The sequence below is a fragment of the Lissotriton vulgaris genome, chromosome 8 (assembly GCF_964263255.1).
Source record: "Lissotriton vulgaris chromosome 8, aLisVul1.2, whole genome shotgun sequence".
NCBI classification, from domain to species: Eukaryota; Metazoa; Chordata; class Amphibia; order Caudata; family Salamandridae; genus Lissotriton; species Lissotriton vulgaris.
The window spans coordinates 685096302-685115822 of NC_141696.1; the positions used below are offsets into that span (position 1 = coordinate 685096302).

Sequence of the window (19521 nt, forward strand, 5' to 3'; positions counted from 1 at the left end):
GGTGCAATGTTTTGACAAAAGAAACCATTAGAAATGTCTAATGTCGTTTTATATTTTTTCCTAACTATGTTATTCATTAGGGCTGCACTATGCGAGTTTTGTACTGCAAAGGTTTTGCAACAAGTATTAAGGTGTCTGTAGTCCAAAACTAGACGATATGAATTGTCTGGCTTGGAGACAGGAAACAAAGGATTGTTCATTTGAGAGGTGCAAGTTTCAATCACCCCCTGGTATTCAAGTTGATCTAAGATCTCCCTGACTTGTTTTTTAGCTTCTTGCTTTATGGGATACTGCCGTTGGGCAGTTGGTTCACTTTTTAATTGGATTTTGTGAGGAGTTGAATCCTCATCCCATCCTACATGATTTTTATATAATGCAGGTGCCTGGGCTACTGCCCATTTCCTTGCATATGTATATTTTTTGTGAATCGGAATGTGATTCGAGAAGGCAGGCATAATCACTTCTTCGCCACGAGGGCACTCCCTGACAAACTCTGGGGGCCAATCTTTTTCAGCTAACAGAATATCATAGCCTTTTGAGAGCTTATCCCAAAATAGACCCTTAATTTTCCTAGTCTTATCACCCTCTATACGCAATGTTATTTCGTATATTTTATGGGGCTCGCTAAGTCTGGCGTCGGCAGTTTCAACCTGAATGAATTCATTCGTGTCCACTGTCTCCAGATGACTCATCAAGATCTTGCGCGCTATACTGATCTCTGCTGCACTGTCCAACATTGTCAATGCCCACTCCCCGTTTTTCAACTGTGTCCTCAGTATTCTCGGCATGGTTGATTACTCTAATACTGGCTACCTTCTTTTTCTGAAATTGAGATTTCTTATTTTGAGCAGGTTCCTTGTCTTTGGACTTGGTGTGCTCTCCTGGGTCTGACCGTCCTCTTCTTTCCGAATTCTGTGGAAAAGATCGAGAGGGACGTGTATCAATACTTTGATATCTATCAGGTTTTTTTATATTATCCCTATTTCTAAGGTTATATCTTTTCTCAGAGGGCTCCCGTTGGGGAGACTGGCGTTCTCGAGTCGGAGTTCTTTCCCTCCGTCGAGGAGACCTTCCTCTGGACTGGAAAACTTTTTCCTTGGGAGTGGATTGTTTATTTCCATCCCAGCTCTTTTTAGGAGTGTTTGAATTATTTTTAATAAATAATTTTTCAGGATTTTCGAGCAGTTGGGGTTTTACCGGTTTCCCACCCAAGCTGTCTCTACCTAATTCTTCATAGCATTTTTCTATGATTTTTGCAAGCTCAACAGGATCTTTTATATCTGTTTCCCTCAACTTCTGGCGAATCGCCACAGATGCTGCTTCTCCCTTTATGTTGGCTAATAATATAGCCGTGACCTGCTTGAAATCTTTCAGTAATTTCATACCTAGATTTAAAGCGGGCTCTGGACCGAATTCATTTTGAATCTGTTTTAGCACTTCTGGTATTACCGCCATAGACGGAACACCGTGTGTTTTTGTGTAAATGGAAGCAAAGACTGTACCCCAAGTGTCACAGTCCTCCACGTGTGGTGCGATTCCCATAGGAAGGCAGATGGTCAAGATTCTGTGTTTCTCAATAGGGGTAGTATCAGGAAATACTGCCTCTATTTGAGTGATTTTCTGGGCTAACCAGAAAGGAATTTGTTCCCGTTTTACGGGTGTTTTACCAAGACATGACTGTATGTTCTGTGGTGTAATTTTATTTGTGTTCCCCTGATGAGGGGTCAGCTGTGGTGTATTAACAGCTGGCTGGACTGTTGCAGTCCGCATTACATATTGGACTAATTGCCTATGTATTTTTATTAATGTGTTTAGCTGTACTAACAGCTCTTCTCTAGACATTTTTGCAATGTCAGGATGTGGTGTGTAGCTGGCTAGAACCGGCCACGTGGCTCCTGGTCTACCTAGTGGACCGAGCCTAGTTATGTGATCATTGTGTTTTAGGGCGCCATTAAACCAGAGCAGGTGCTCTTGAAATTTAAGTGGGATTTCAATCTCCTCGAAAGGAGCGTACTCTCCCGGAGGTTCCTCTATTTTGTAATAGTGAAACTCTTGTGTTATAGCGTTTACCGCTGGAAAGTTTATCCATGAATAGAATACCTCTGTCTGCCGATACTCGTGAGCCTCTATCACGAAAATTACTGTACCACCTTGAGGTGTCAGTCCGTTATCTATAAGTTTTAAAGTTATAGATCTTCTTAAGTGGACCGGGATGATAATAGCATCCGGGTCTGTGTATTCGGGACCTTGCTGAGTCGCATCTACTGCGGCCCCATTGGTTCCGTTATTTTCTACTGACATTGTATAAATGCAATTTTTGCAGAGTAGGTCTCCAAGGAGACAAAGATTAGGTGCACAATATTTTGGAACACTGTATCCTTCAACGTTGAATAAACCAGAGCTTTACATAGGAATCTCTTCCTACTAAGGTCGTGCGGATTTTAACCTTTCACCCACTCCAGACGTCTATTGGAGTATTTACGGGAGAAAGGGGTGTGAAATATGCACGACTGAGTTACTCTATAAGTCTTGCGTTAGTTTATCGCCTTACCAAACGTTTGGGCGCCATGTAGTGTAGTTCCTAGTTTCCCACTAGGCCCTGCGCATTGGAATAACATAAACAGTAGTATCGACGTGGAACTGCGGATATTCCAGGCCTCCACTGACTATGCTAAACTTAATTGGGTTGTGTTACCAACTAGCTCAGAGGTCACTGGAAACTTTCTTCTCTGCATAGGAAGTGATCAGCTTCCTTGGCACAGACAAGAAGGGATTCAGTTTTCCAACAACCGTGCAACATGACAACTTTGCTCCTCAGATCAAGAGTCGATCTCTAGGGTCGTGTGAAACAATAGACACAAATTTCACTCAGTCAGTCTAGTGCAGTTTACTTTCACAGTATGTAGAGAATAGAGAGACGGGCGTTTATCAATAAAGGGTTAACATTTATTGAACAGTCTTTCTTCTCGTACAAGAGAAATGTATTGCCACAATTGCAATAACTGTTATTATAAAAAGTACGTACAGTAAGATAAGTATTGCGAAATAGAACTGTAAAAGCATTGATATGGTTTCTTAGCCATACAATGGTTTAAAAGTAATAAAACATATATACAGTCATATATACATTAGGCTAACATACTCAACTGGTGCTTCTAACTAAGCCTACCCCAGTGTGCCTGACCTAAGCCTAACACGTGAGTAGGGGAGTAAGTAAGTAGCTTAAGTTAAGTTGGTTTTGCCAAGGTTTGTTTCAAGAATTCTCGTCTAAGGGTTTAGTCAACACCATACCTCTGAATAGAATGATGGAGGATTGGTATCTCCTTCAGGGGTCTCTCTCGATATCCCAGTCACCTGCGAGGGTTGACCGGAAGCGCCGGGACTGGATTTCTCTGCACGAGAAAGGCAGCGGCTTCTCTCAGCGCGTCGAGGAAGGAGGGGTGACAGCGTCCGCGGGCAGCTGGGCTGGATGTCTTCGCAGAGGACGGCTGCACGGCTCCTCAAGCGTACTGCACCATAGTTCGCGCTGTAGCGGCGATAATGGTAATCAGCAGCTTCACCACCACAGGATAGCAGGCTGCAGCGACAGAGTGCTAGTTTTTACCAACACAGGGTCATGCAGGCAGCTGGCATCAGCAACAGGGAACGAACTCACAGCTCGTATCTCTCTCATTGCTTAAGGCAACGTTGGTAATATTTATACCTGACAGGTGCCGGGTTTGACGCAAGTTTGTTGGACATAAGACGTCAATTAAAGATGTCACTAGGAAGTGACAGTTATCAGTTGCTCATTAGAGTTCCATTACTAATCAAAACATAGCAAGCGGGGATTTCCAGGTTTGCTAAGTTTTTATCTTGTTGAAGAACTCGGAGTGTTATCTAGGAATATCAGATAGTGACTGCTGCTCTGTCATTGCACTAATTGGTCGCAAAGGAAGTAGCAGAGAGTCATGCTGGAATGTGGCTCTGTTCGTGTGAGGCCAGAGATGACTTTTCAGAAAATCGCACTTGAACGGTTATGCCAATATAGGGAATAAATGGATTTATAGCCGAATAGGGGCATAAGGTCACAGTATCGATCAGGAACCTAGATAAGCACGCAACAGAGCATTCCAAACTATGTTCCGTAGTGCACTAGATTCCTACCCCCATCGAGAGCCACGCTCTGCAGGTCTTGGTCCCGGCCCGTACCACAAGACTCTGGCAATAGCGATTGCTGACTTAGATAGAGATATTTTTTATGTATTGCTTATTCCGGAGGAAGAGGTGCGAGCATATAAGGATCTGAGTGAGGCTGAGTATAGTATATCAGTGGGTGATAGACAGCTTAAAAGCTCGTCTCCGATCTGGATCGTACCCCACCTCGGTAATTTCTGCTTGAAAGGTCTTGGTCGAAATCCGCGAGCTCAGCTTGGGAAGAGTGCTTGTACTGAAACGTATGTTTTACCAATGCTCTCTTCCCCTGTTTTCCTGACTGCCAAGGGTACATACTTTGTATGTTATGATCGCGCATATACGTGGTTGCCCCGTGACTTCTCGGGCACCTGTTATATTGCGAATCTTTTGCCACCAACTTTCACAGTTGCCTCGGACTATCACAAGACTAGAGTTGTGAGAGGCATTATTAGCAAAGAGGACACTGCCGGTCAAGAAGCAGGAGACTTCTTTAAGGGTTTCCTGCCGTTTTGGGGACCTATGATTAATAGTAGGAACTTGAGACAATTGACTCGTGTGGTAGAATCAACTGCTAACATAACTGCGAGTGCTCTTGGTAATCTGACAGCAGAGCTTCAGGCGGATAGGCTTATGACGTTGCAGAACCGTATGGTTCTAGACGTTGTTCTTGCAGATAGAGGTGGTGTGTGCAAGGTGATCCATTCGAGTTGCTGTATTTTCATTCCTGATAACGCTCCGACTGTATATCAAGTTTTAGAAAAAAGGGGGGTTGATTCAGTTAAGGGGGTCAGAGGTGGAATCTATAACAATATTTAACAACAATAGTACCCCTGACACCATGAATAAAAAGTCAATCTTGTCACAGAAGTCCCTTTTATTGACTCTGCGTTGTCACTCATTTAGTTTTGCTTTATATTTTTTATATATATTGGTATCCACATTTTTTCAAAGGCTCTCCTCTTATACACAACAAATTATATAGGGTTATTACCACAAAAAACGTGTTTGTATCACAAAAACATATAACTTTACACAAAACATATATACATTCACAGTACGGTCAAATAAGTTAAACTGTACATTTCATTTGGTTAGTACATTCAAATCATTTCTAATCATCCTACTGTATACTTTAACAAATACTAAATCTGGGGTAGAGATATATGACCCTCGGATTTTAGATTGAATTAGTAGTCCTAAATAGTGTAGGAGAAAATTACTATCCACAATTATGCTCTTCCGGAAGTAAGTCTTTTTTTTATATATATATAAGTAGTTATAGAGCATAAAGGTCTCCAATCCACTAAGTAATGCCAACGCGTTTCGACCGTCTTATCGTTAGGACAAGGTCAACTTTTGTTGTGCGGTCTTCATCAGGGCTGTGATTTGGTTGTAGGGCATCACCATTGGTTTTTTTCAATCCATTTTGTGGAGTGCTGTTGTCTCTTTTCAGGGTTCTTGGTGTATCTTGGGTCGATAACTTGGCTTTATCTTGTTTTCTTTTTCTCGGTTCCGTGGATTATTTCTGTCTTCGTGCTTGCTCTTCCGGCTTTCGCATACAGGGTTTGGATCGGCAGTGACTGTTCCAAACGTAGGTTTTGTGTAAAGTTATATGTTTTTGTGATACAAACACGTTTTTTGTGGTAATAACCCTATATAATTTGTTGTGTATAAGAGGAGAGCCTTTGAAAAAATGTGGATACCAATATATATAAAAAATATAAAGCAAAACTAAATGAGTGACAACGCAGAGTCAATAAAAGGGACTTCTGTGACAAGATTGACTTTTTATTCATGGTGTCAGAGGTACTATTGTTGTTAAATACCGACTGTATATCAAGCCATCTCGAAGTTGCATAAGATCTCCGAGTCCATACACGTGGACGTAGGTGATTGGACGCTGCTAGGATGGTTTTGGGGCCTAATGTCGACGTGGGGTTGGAAGATTCTGATGATCATCGGGGTTGTTGTGACGTTTCTGTTCACGTGTTGTCTTTGCGTGCAGTGTGGTCCTGCCTTATGTGGCCTCTGTGCTACAACGTGTATAAGACGACCATCTGTTACCAAAGAAGCATTGATGGATAGAATAATGTTGCAGCAACATCTGAACGATCTGATGAATATCGAGATCGACTAGTGCTTGCCTACATGATGGCAAAAGGAGCGTCTGAGGTTCCGTGAGAATCGTAATGGTGTTTTTGACTTGTTCGAATATGAACGAGTTTGGTATCTATGAACCGCAAATGACGAGTTTAGTGGGTGTACGCGTTTTCGCTACACTATCTTGCACCGTTCGTCTTATTCGTGGGTTTCTTCATCTGAACCCACGGGTTCCATTTTAGATACAGCATCCATTTTGTTTCTTGCCCTCAAGTAGCCAGCGAACGGACACTGTCCGCTTCGTGACCCTGGGATTCCCAAGCTCTTGCGGAAGACACGTGTTCCTTTGAGGGTGTCTTTATTACGAGGGGGATGACACTGCAAAGGCAGATGGCTTCGCTCGAGGCTCATCTTGCCGTGCCGGTCTATTGTTTCAGTCGTGCATGCATTAGGCACGAATCCTTTGATCCTGCAATCATGCTTCCGATGTTGCCCCTACACTCTTTTTCAATCTGTTGTTTTTCTTTGTCTTCCTTGCACCTGTTTCTGTTCCTTTTCTTAACTCGTTTACAGCCAGAATGGAATGTACTTAATGGAGGGATAACGTACTTTTACAGTTGGGAACCGGCGATGTTACTGTAATTATGTTCCGGGCTTCTGAATACATGAAAGCGACCCTTTTGAAGTTTACTGTGGGAACTGAGTTGTAACCTTTTGTTCGCCATGTTGTGCTATGGCTAAAATATGTATAAAAGGAACGATCCACTGTTGCAATTCGAAGCAGTCTCTCAGAACCTACACGCAGTGTACTTCTTGCGATTTCTGTATCCCTGCAGTAAATAAACTCTGATCTTTGACGCCGAAGGAAGTGTCCCGTGTCTCTGTGTTTTGTACGCCAGAACAGGTAACCCACGAAGGTTTCAGGTGTTGTTCCCTGGCACCGCTGGGCCTTAGAATAGCCCAGTCCTTCACCAGGTGGGAATAAAAATCTGAAAGGATAAGTTTGATAATTATAAAACAGTGTTAACTTCTATGCTTAAGGTGATAGCTTGCAAGAAAGAAATGACTCTTAGCCCTAAATTTAACATCAAATGATGGTTTATTCCTGAGATATCATTACAGAAAATGGCCTTACAAAAGGTTAAGTCCACCTTGTAGCAGGTTTTAAGGGCAGATCAAAAATGCTAAATATGTCCGAGCGCTGCATAGATATGACTATGCCATACAAGCTATGAAAAATTATATATTATTCTCATAAAATGCGATTGGCTGGAAATACTTCCAGGGATTTGTTTTCCACCATTGAGAAATTAAACTACCTGATATCACATTGAAAAACTATTTCTTCTTAACAATAGACTTTGAGACTATGGTCCCGATTTGGATGGCGGTCGGACATCCCTTCTGAAACGGGACTGCCCGACTAGCTGTTGGCAGTCCTGCACCCGGAATCATGATGTAACCACCTTCAAGGCGGTCACAATGTTTATCCTTTGTATTGCGACATGTGCTGCGGCCTCAGCGTATGCTGCAATACAAAAAATACACATCTAACATATCCCTCCACTATATGGCATGCACCACATGGTGCCTGCCACATGGTGCAGGGATATGTATGGGGGCTCAATGTGTGCCCCCAGGGACCATATTGGAGGTCTAGGGGGAAAGGCGGGCTCACTACAGGTTAACCGCCATGAAACGGCCGGCGGAAAGGGACATTGTAATTCCTACGGCGGTGCCTGAGCAGGCACCGCCACTGTTGTAGAGATAGAATTCCCTCTGGCTGCAACGACAAGCTCCTTGAGCCCATCGGATGCGTGTTGGTCGGTCTCTCCGACTGCCAGACATCAGCCCACCATCCTAATGTGGCCGGAGGTAAACAGTATTACGATGGCGGTGGGACTGCCACCGACGGGCTGTCGGTAGCGGTCCCATTGTCATCGTAATCAGGCCCTAAGTCTTTGAGAAAGTGGATAGAATTAGGGAAAATATGGCTACAACTAAGGCTTGGCGTCCTGTCAGCTGCCCACCTGAGACAATGATAATGGATAATAGGGCCCCTAAATGTATTGGGTAAAATCTTTCTAGGGAGGAGACTGAATTCCTCATGTGATATAGTATGCTAGTGGGCTAGACCCTGGGCGCCCATCCTGAACATATCTTAAAGAATGCTAAGATTGAGGTGGCGTGTCACAGAAAGGAGATTAGAGGGGATTATACATTTTTCTCTAGAATTAGGGATGGTAAGTAAGGGTTAAAAGAAAGCCATAGTAAGTGCTCTCTTAAAAAACTGGATACAATACGGAAGACCGAGAAAAGTATCAGGCTAAACCCCCTACTCCCTTTTCTTGCAAAAATTGCTAGAGAGAATGATCACCACACAACTCCAGTCATTTGTGGGATCAACTAGCTTCTTAAATGAAACCCAAGCAAGATTTCACAAAGGGTTAGAATAGGAGCCATTGGTTACTTCTGTGAACAAAGATCTTAGAATGATGCTGGACTGTGGTGATTCAGGAGCAGTTGTGTTATTATATATAGCAGCAGCTTTGACTCCATTGTACAGCAAGTCATGTCCCTGTCTTGTTCTCCATCTGCTCTGGCTGATGCCCAACCAAGTAATACAACTTGAACCCTTCAATTCAGAGCCTAAAGGAATAAGCCAGGGTTTACTTCAGGGATCATTTCTGTCTCCGATTCTATGTACAGTATCTCTAAGATCTTTGGAAATTCTGCTACTTGGGGTTTAAGCTACTCCCTATATATATGCAGATGATGGTCAAAAAAATCAGTACTCCTCAACTGATGGTCTCGCAGGAGCACTGGATGTCATAAATATGTGGATTGGTTAAAACTTTCTAAAATTGATCTCTTCCAAATCAGAAATTATCCCCATAATTTCTGAAGTTAGCTTATGGTAGGTCTCTTACTGGCAAACATCAATAGATAGCTGCTCTGCTCCAGAAGAAGTGCTCAGGAATTTAAGCATCCTAACAGATTTCAGCCTAGCTTTTTCAATCCCAGATTAGATCAATAACCGAAGCATGTAGAACAAAATTAGGCTTTCAGTATAAGTGTTTATCAGTTGAACCAACCACACAATGACAACTTCCTGAGGCTAGTACAATATTTAGGCAAGTGTGACACTGTGATGATGGCACATGTTTGTAGAGTTACCACAAATGAGGTTCATCCACTTTATCTTGCCAAACAAATTCAGAATAAATTGATTGGGCTCATGTCTGAGTCGTTACACCAAGAACTCCTATGCTGCGTCCGCCATGCCAAATACCACCCTTTGATGTTTAATTGTACATCTCATCTGACAAGATATAATGGCAAAAGTCAAAGCTGTCACTACATCCTGCGTGGCCACCCTGAAGATGCTGAAAAAGAGCGTCAAGGAGCTCACAAGCAACACCAGACAAACCATCACTCATGCCCTAGTCACTAGCAAGTTGGACTATGGGAACACCCTCTATGCTGGTAACATCAAGCAACTCACCGAAAGACTAAAAACTATACGAACTTGGCAGCCAGACGCACCCTCAATCTACCACACAGAACTAACATCATACCACACCCCTGGGAGCTCCATTACTTAGGCCTCACTTGCCTGAACAGCCACATCTATTTCCACCAACCAACGAAACACCTAAGCTCTGCAGGACTCCTACTTGAACACATCCCATGCATCCATAAAACCAGATCAGGAGGACAGGAATTCTCTCTGGAACAACCTCACACTCCACATCAGTGCCTCCTCCTCCCTTCTCAAATTCTGCAAGAAGCTGAAGACCTGGCCTTTCAATTAACCAAACTACCCAAGGCAGGGCTAGGGACATACACCTGTTTGGGGCAGGATACTCTTATGGGTAACAGTGCACTGTCCGAACACACATAACATAACAAAAGATTAGCATATGCACTCTCAAATGTTTACCTTTTCTTATATTCTCCCAGAGAGTTATAATGGCAAATGCATTTGTACAGCCTAGACGGGACAGCTGGAATGAAATGTACATAGTATCCTAAGAAAATCATTGCTAAATTACAGAAGATTCCTAATACTGTAGCGAAATTTATTTTAAATCCTCGTAAGATGGATAGTGTCTCCCTTTAGCCTAAACAGCTACATTGGGTATTAGTTTATCAGTTTATAAATGGGTTCAATTCAAAGCCGCTTGTTTGGCCTACAACATATACTAAAACTGCTCCTCACTTTCGACGCAAGAAATTTGTATAAAGTATTCTTCCTCTTGAGCTCTACGGTCTTATTTTTTTGCTCCTTTTACCTTATTGAAACAAGAACAAGGAAGTTGGCAGGAGATCTTTAAGAGTGGCTATAGATGATTTATGGAATCAGCTCCCTTTATTTATATGATCAGTAACACCCTTACTAAGATTCAGGAAAAAACTATAAACACGTTTATTCCCACCATAATGTCTTCATCTTTCTGAAAAGAGTTGGTTGTTGGTCTATTAGCCATAATGAGCATCTTTTCAGTGAATGCTATTTATTTGGACCACTGGCTATTGTTGGATGACTCTCAGTAACTTACGTTTGCCCTTGAAATACTACCAAGACATGGTTTCGGAGTTAGAGCAGCACTTCAATAAAAAGAAAAAATTAACATAAGTAAATACAGTTTAGTACGGTGAACATTTTTACATTAGATATTATTAAGAAATTGGGTAAAAAATACAAAGTATGCTATGAAGTTGTTTTTAAATCAAAGGAATGAAGAGATTGCATAAGGAATAGGTGTGTTTGTATGTAACATTCATTCAGTCCTGCCAAAAGGGAAACATTATTATCAAGTGAATTTCTGATGTCCCTATTTTGTTCATTTGTATTTCTTTAGATGTGGCTCGCTGTAAGCTGGATACGGCGAGCAGCGTCTACAGAAAGTGGAGCAGCCATTATTAAAGTGAAAGCACGGTATGGGGCACTTTCACCAAAAAACAAAGTTCATTTAAATGAATGCTTCTGGAGCACGGCAGCTATGGTTAAAGTGGATGGCGCTGGCAAATAACATTAAAAAAGGAGCCCAGCTTCTACAGTGAAAGTTGACTGCACTGGGAAAAAAAAAAATGTTATAGATGAAAAGGTGCAAGTTGGGTGAGCCACAATGTATTAATATGATACGGCCACCATTACTAATAAAAAAAACTAAAAGCTGCCGGTGTGCTACATTGAAGGAAAGCATGTTGTGGGAAATCATTCAATAAAATATTGCTCACACACTAAATAAAAATACTGAGTAATAACACAAGTAAAAAGGACAGTCTTTATGGGATGTTACTAATGTAGACTAGGCAGTACTATGGAGGAACTACTAAGCCTATTTATGAATCAAAATCAACCATTTAGAAAGGACAGTAACAGGAGCCAATTGAAAAGATGGGTGTAAAATGGGCAGAGCTTCAAGTCCATACCTGAATACAGCATGCCTCACAGAGCAGCGCATGTGCTGCCCAGGCTTGACCTAAAAAGACAGAATCTGCGTTTCAGAGCCCATGGCTTTCCTGATCTGATAGCAGGAAAGTGGCAGAACTCGTTTTTTCAAATGCTTTGGCATCACCGCAGTGAGCAGTGAGGTTTCCTAACCTGGGCTAAAGATAATAGTTTGCCTTGAAAGCCATGTATAACATTATGCACGTATTTATAAACCTCCTTTACATTAAGTGCATAAGGAACGTTTTAAAAAATAATACTTCCAAGGTAGCCCCGAATCCGGGAGGCAGTTCATTGGTGTCCCTTGCAGTTTCCCTAGTGGGAATAGGGCTTATTTGGCAATATTAACACAGAGGCCAGAGAGTTCTCCAAATTTACACATAAAATTGAGCAGGGTCAGGGCAGATATTTCAGGATAACGTAGATAAATCATTGCATCATCCACTTAAAGTGAGACCACATTTAGCGTTTGACCCAAAAGTATACCCCACCCATACAATATCTGCTGGAGATGGCAGGCCAGGGGCTCCATCGCAAGAGCGAATGTGTGGGGTGACAGCGGGCATCCCTGTCACATGCCTCTCTATCAAACATTCTTCGTTTGAGCCATATCTTCCAGTGCGCACTCTCACTATCAGTCACTCAAAGATTTGAATACACTTGATATTACTAATGCTTATCCCCACTCTTTCCAATACCTGCCATAAATGTTCCCAGCAGACAGAATCAAAGGCTTGTTCTATATCTAGGAAGGCTAGTGCGTAGTGGCCTTTCTTTAAGACAGGTGTATGCAAAACGTGCATCAGGCAGCGGAGGTTACAAAATGGGTTCCGATGAGGGATAAATCCCAATTAATCTGCATGGATCGAGTATGCAAGATTGGGCAGCAGCCGTACTCCCAGATTATGGCTAAGTATTTTCTGGTTGACATTCAGCATGAATAGAGGATGGTAGGAGCCTGCCTCAAGCGCTGTTTTCGGTGTTAATACAATAAGAGTGTCCCTTATGGAGTTCAAGAGCACCCCCCCTTCCGAGTGCTTCAGTGTAAACAGGTCGACATGTAAGCGACTTACATATTTTGACTTGCAAGTGAAAAATATATGAAATACATGTTTTACCATACATACTACTTGATCTGCAGAATAGCACTTCCCACTTTGTACTACTAGATAAAACACAAAAATCAAAGCAGATCAGTTGTAGAGCTGGCCTTTTTGGAATTTTTTATGTAAAAGTGTCTTTCTCCATGTCTGAGAAGGTCTAGTAAAATGTAATATTTTTCTGTGGAAATTTCAGACTTGAGATACTCACTAATCTGGTTTGTAGAAGCACTGTAGAAGGCATTGACAGTCGTTGGATTCGTATACCACCTGCACAAGAAAAAATAAATATGTTGTGAAGCACATCTAAATATGTAGTAAGACCACTTATACAATACCAATTGTCTACATTTAAAGACCTAGGGAGAAGAAGCAAACAGCTACACAGTCAAAGTCAAAGAAAAGTTGTAGGTTGCCAAGGAGATTGGCCTAAGTCAAAAACAGCACATTGAACAGTTAATCATTATTCACTAACGCTCTACATATGACCATTAATTTGTTTTGCATATAACAATTCATGGGATTGACCCTCAATTCTATAATTGAGAGCATAGATCAAAAACGTCTTTTAGGAATAGTCCCACCCCGGCTGGCTTTTCATTACAGCTCTATCAAACTGGATTTTCAGCCAGTCGAATTCAAACAAAGATTATGCTTTCTTCAATTATTTTATGACCCGTTATAAGGCTCATCATTAAAGATGAAAATACAAAAGAAAACAAAACACACAATAGGAGCCATAGAGACCAATTTCAGGACCTCCAGTAGAACTAATTGCTTCGTTTTAAATTCAAAGAAGCTATTATACTTGGTGATTTTTATCAACCCTCTATTGGAGGGTCTTCCTTGGTAATTTATAAGGATGTTATTGCCAATATTCATCTGAAATTGAAAGTAATAAGCAAAGTTAACTTGTAAGTACTAGCATAAATCAATGACATAAAAAGTATATTTTACCCCTACTACTTGAGAAATATACCCATATTTCTAGTGACATCCTGGTCCGATCAGCAAAGAACAAAACTCTGTAAACACCTAATTTCTGAGAAAAATTAAAATGCTTTACATTGCTAAAAATATGTTGAATCTTCCTAGCTTTTAAAAGTGTGCTTGAAATTCCTACCAATTATTGGATATTGACTGATTATATTTATCAACCAAGCAGATGTATCATATACATTTCCAGAGTACAGATATAAAGCGTGGCTAAAAAGGGATACAGAATGATTTAGGGCCTGATTACAAATTTGGTGGAGTGACAGTGGGCCACCACACCAGCGCCCCGCTGCCACTCCATGGCCGTATTTCGAGTGGAATACAAGTCGGGCGGTCCTGCGGCAGCTGGGCATAGGCAGAGCCTTTGAAAGGCTTGTATGTGAGCCTTAGAAAAGCAATGCTGTGGGACCGCCAGAGTGCATTCCTTCATAGCATGTCTGTTAAGTCCATGCCGTGCAGGAACTGGGGGTGCATGCACACAGGGGGCACATGCATCTCCTGGCCCTGAGGCAAAAGGGGGCCATACCGGGCCCCCTCAATTTCCTCACCGCCACACATTTTGTGGTGTGCTCACTGCCATGAAAACTGTGGTGGTGAGGAAACTCATAATATGCTTGGTCGTGTTGTAGCAGCACCACCAGCATATGGTGGGCTCAGACCGCTGCAAGATGTCACTGGTGGTAGCTGCGGTACTTTGGCGGTCCAACTGCCAAGCTTGTAATAGGGCGGTCAGACCACTTGTGCAGTGGTGGTCCATTGGGCCACCGTAGTCATAATCAGGCCCTTAATCTTAATTTCACCAATGAAAAATCACATTTTACATGTGTTGTAATGGACATAACAGTATAGCCTTCTTTGTTACTACTGCATATCGGAATATAGTTTAAGCCCACCTCCCCACAAAACAACATTAAATATTACAAGGTAGAATAGAAGTGAGCTTATAACTGGTGCTTTTTTCATTCTGGTGATTACGCTCACAATTTCTGGCACTTTACGAAGTTGGTAGTACTTGGATAGAAACTATTACACTGATATTTAAGAGAATGAGGAGAGTCTAAACTACAATATTGGATGCCAAATTACATGGACAGTAACATATACGTGTGTTGTTTAATCAGTAGCATTTTCGATTAGAATGGAAGTGCAAATATCAAGTTTGGGATAGGATAATACCACTTATAACACATTTCCATCCTATTATTTTTCACTAGCTGTCTATCTACTTTATATTTAGTTTCAATTAACTCTGTGTTGATAATATGCATATTTAAGTATGTGATAAAATGCATCATGTTTGATCAGATGCATTCATCCAAAATGATAATTTAGTACGATTTGGACTTGAACTTTGACAAGGTTTGACAAGATATTCTACGTAAATAATATAATGGACACATTGTGGTATTGGATTAGGCATACCATTATGAACCATGGTATGAAGATTAGTAAACGAACATTCCAAGTAATTTGGTAACAAGCTACCTAGGCAACACATATCATATTTGCTTTCTTTTCAACTCTATGTTATCAGGGTTCTCTGTTTTTTGTAAGACTACTCTCTGTGTCTTTTACCCCTCTTTTCTCCAACTTCAAACTAAGAGTCTTTAAAGGATCATAATACTATGGCGATCCACATATGTTGTTCTCTCTGTCAGAACAACATCCCTTTTATTTGGCAAGTTTGCATTCTGATGTTTCTTCCTGGCCTGAAGCCTATTGTGACAATTAATTATGAGCTCTGAAACAGGTCATAAATGAATGTATGACTCAATTCAGTTTATGGTCAACAGAGAGTTTGTATATTGTGCTACCTGACTGGCTGAATATGATGCATTAAAATGTGTTCTCTGCAAAAATGAAATATACATTTTGACAAATTAATTTCAGAATTATTCCTTCCATTGAAACTACAGGTACTTTTACATTTGGTAAATATATGTTCTTCTATCAGTGACATATAAACTGGTGATTGATTTTATAGAAAGTACAAAACACCTGTGTTAATTGAGATGGCCATGTTCACAAGAGTAAACAAAGCAAGAGGGAAAACAATGTTGCTTTCCATGTTTACTTTAACAGTAACCCAGCACTTTGCAGAGGTATTGTTCTCTCATGCACAAAAATAGTTTTGATTTGATGTGTATCCGTTATAGATAGATAGATAGATAGATAGATAGATAGATAGATAGATAGATAGATAGATAGATAGATAGATGAAGCACCACTGTGACTTTAGAAATAGCTGTAATAATAACAAAAACATACATTAGGGTGTGTATTTTTATTTCAGACATCTGTATTTTTCCATTTAGCGATTGCACATCCCACCTCGCTCCCATATATTATTTATATCCGCATGTTGTTTCACAGGACTTGCACAAATAATTGAGATTGATTGTTCCCATTAACGGCGCCTTCCTTTCAAGTCCTGGCTCTATGTTCATATGATTTGTGTGCCTGTTATCACGTAAAGTGACCCAAGTCTACAATCAATCCAGAGTGATATGTAACCTGTAAAGTAAAAATGGGGGAGGGGGGGCTGGGACAGAGAAGATCACTACTAAGTCCTATTACATCTACCGTTTGGGCTGAATTACCTGAAATAACTAGGCGGTGGTAATATGGCACAGGAGGATTTCAGCAGCGTAAATCTTACTGAACGGGAGTACTAGGTTGCTTAATTTCTGTTTGTGTGCAGGAATGTGCTGTTTTGTAGCAGGGAAAAAGTCAATAATTAGCATTTTAATCCGCAAAACAGCACTCTCCACATCGACACAAACTTGAAGCAAAACATCAAACACTACAACAGCTGGTTTTGTGTGCCATTTCTGCCACCGCTGTTTTGTAGCAGCAAACACCACTGTTGGATTTTTGCATACTGAAAAAGGATGTGAACCAAATCCCTCACACCAAACTGTGTACTATAAGTCAAAAATGCATAACCTTGAGCAACCTATGTCAAAATCACTAATGCGCCATGCATTCAGTCTTGAACACACTAATACCAGCACCAGAGCCGCACAGGCGATACATATTCCGAATAGGCAAAGAAACAAATAGAGCTTTATAAGCGATATGACACAAGGACAAATGAAAAACAGCCTCTTTAAATCTAATGGAGGACAAGCAAAGTGCAGAACATGGATTCTGGCTAGCCTGGCTGTTCAAAAGGAGCATGCTCACCTAGGAGAAATGCATTATGATCAAGGAACTATGCCCTACCCATCAGACTCAAGACGTTTCTGAAGGCAGTGCTTAATTTGAGCCGTGGTTTCCGGTGCTCAACACCAGCACATAATTGGTTTGCCAGCGCTCAGCACCGGCACCTAATTTTCACCACTGCACTTAGGACAGTCTGCCACATGGTGGTGTTGCTCATCTATTTTAGAGATGAGCAGAACAACGGTTGTTTATGAATACAATATACATAAAAAATTACTAACACCTGCCTCCCTAGCCATTCCTTTAGCTTTGGGGGCTAGAATAATCTGAACTGTCACACTTGCAGGCGAGAGAGATGGTTAGTAGTTGTTTTGGTAGCGAAGGGTGGTGCAAGCTGCTGTGGTCTCCTGGTCAGTGCCCTAGCACTTATTAGTTTACAAACTAAGCACTGTCTGAAAGCCCCCAGAAAGTAGTTCGATAGACTGAAAGTACCCGAATGCCCCATACACCAGAAAGCAGAAGAGAAACAAGGAATTACTTAGAAGCAGAAACTGGGTCAATATTGAGACCAAATCCAGCTAGACGAGCGTGGACAGCAGCTGGTAACCACTAACTAATCCACAACACACCAGTCCCATACAGGGCTGGCTTTAGCACTGGTGACACCCAATGGGACAATGTTTGTTGGCGCCCGCAATGACCACCTCTGCCACAAATTCCCTGCCTACCATCCTTTAACAGTCTCCATAACCTCTCTCTCAGATGCATTCAATTCATTTTATAGTGTCACTCATAAAAGTTAAGGATGTCGGAGCACTTTACATAACACACACATTACACAGAGACAATCAATCATAGATGTGTAAATCAGTGTATACTAAATGTTACATAAGAGGACAACAAGGGCCGGATCCACATGTCAGCCACAGGTAGGAAGTAGAGTACTTGGTCTGAAGAAGCACAAACCCTGAATGTAAAATATAACACAAAGGATTAGGGCTCTCTTTAATAACAAGAAATGATTTGTACCCAAATGAACTCTTTTTGCAACATTAGAATAATGAAAGTCTGGGGGAAAAATCCATACGCTCTAATCTATACCTTGAAGTCTGCACACAGTTCTTTGATGACAGTTTATAGCTCACTGTAAACTGCAACTAACAAAAGGAAGTCTCTGACAAAAGCAGTAACCCACTGTCCTGTTTACATTACATTCACTTTGTGGTCTGCATGGTACATGTTCTTTGCAGCAGGCATATTAACCCTCTGCGCTACCTTACCATGAATCGAAACTTCCATGAGTCAAAACTTTTACTAGACAAAATTCCGATCTCGCCCGGAAGTACATTAATCACCCGAGTTTTCTTGACATGTTAATTGTCGAATAACGATTGCAAACAAGCGCCCCCATGTGAAGTCAGCAACCAGTACGGTGGCACCGGTCGCACCGCCCTAGAGCCGGTCCTGGTCCCACATATATACTAAGTGGCCCAGGTAGAGCCCATCACCTGTGAGGACCCGGAAACACAGCAAAGGACTCCAAGGAGACCAATCCTGAAATTCTCAGCAAACCTGCAGCATCCCCAAAAAGAGTCACAGCTGGAAAAGAGGCGAGAATATGCCCATGCTTAAAATGTAATCTTTGAGTCAGAACAACTAATAGTGCATTGGAATGTTGAACACTCCTTTGAGACAATTGAGTGCTCTGTGCTTCTATTGGCTAGTAGGAGCCCAGCGCATCAACATTCTAATTAGTTTTACAAATTAGAACAGTCTGCCCTCTAGGGGCAGAATGTTCTAATAGCCTTTGAGCTCTACTTAGCAGGCTCTACCGGCTATTGAAGGCCTGCTCCCTTGTTAAAGGCCTGAGCCAAAGGCTCGCTGGGGCAGGCTCTAAAGCTATAATAGTGAACTGAGGCCACAGTGGGGATAGACCCCTAACCATCATACAAAGAGCCACAAACCTAAAACATAGGACTCCAAGAATGCTCACTAACAACTCAGGGGCTGGGATCCTAACGTTTAGGAACACTCAGAGTAAGCTATGGGTGAATACAGAAATACAACTACAAGCAGAGAAGTGGCAGAAGACATCAACGTACCAACATCCCATACAGGGAGAAATGGTCTCCCACACCATGAAAGGTAATACGAGCTGACTGCTTGAGCAAAAATATTTAACAAATTACACCTCAACGGGGCTCAGCGTCACAGTTTAAGACTGAGGACCTGTAAAAGAGAACAGAACTTGTTTACCACAGAAGAAAAGCAACTCATAATGCTGAGGAATTACCCAGATAGCCCAAAAACCAGAATGCATATGTACACACAATATGATAAAACCAATGCCTAGCTCAACATGCTCATGGAAAAAGCGAAGGCTCTTACAAACTGACAAGAACCCATGTCTTCCACTGTACTTTCAGTAGCACACCAATCACAATATGTGCACACAGTCAACAAGCCAAACACCAGGATGTTCAGAGGAGACAATTATGGACAAAACAAGTAACCATGGATAGAGTC

The 19521-nt window shown here is 41.6% G+C and overlaps 1 protein-coding gene across 1 annotated transcript in view; it reads right to left on the bottom strand.

The window, feature by feature from the left end:
* PHEX (phosphate regulating endopeptidase X-linked) overlaps window positions 1-19521 on the bottom strand; it is a 1438972-nt gene that overhangs the window by 347212 nt on the left and 1072239 nt on the right. The window contains exon 15 of the mRNA XM_086934549.1: window positions 13046-13104. Within this exon, the coding sequence (XP_086790675.1) occupies window positions 13046-13104 (59 nt within the window). The remainder of the gene's footprint in view (window positions 1-13045; window positions 13105-19521) is intronic.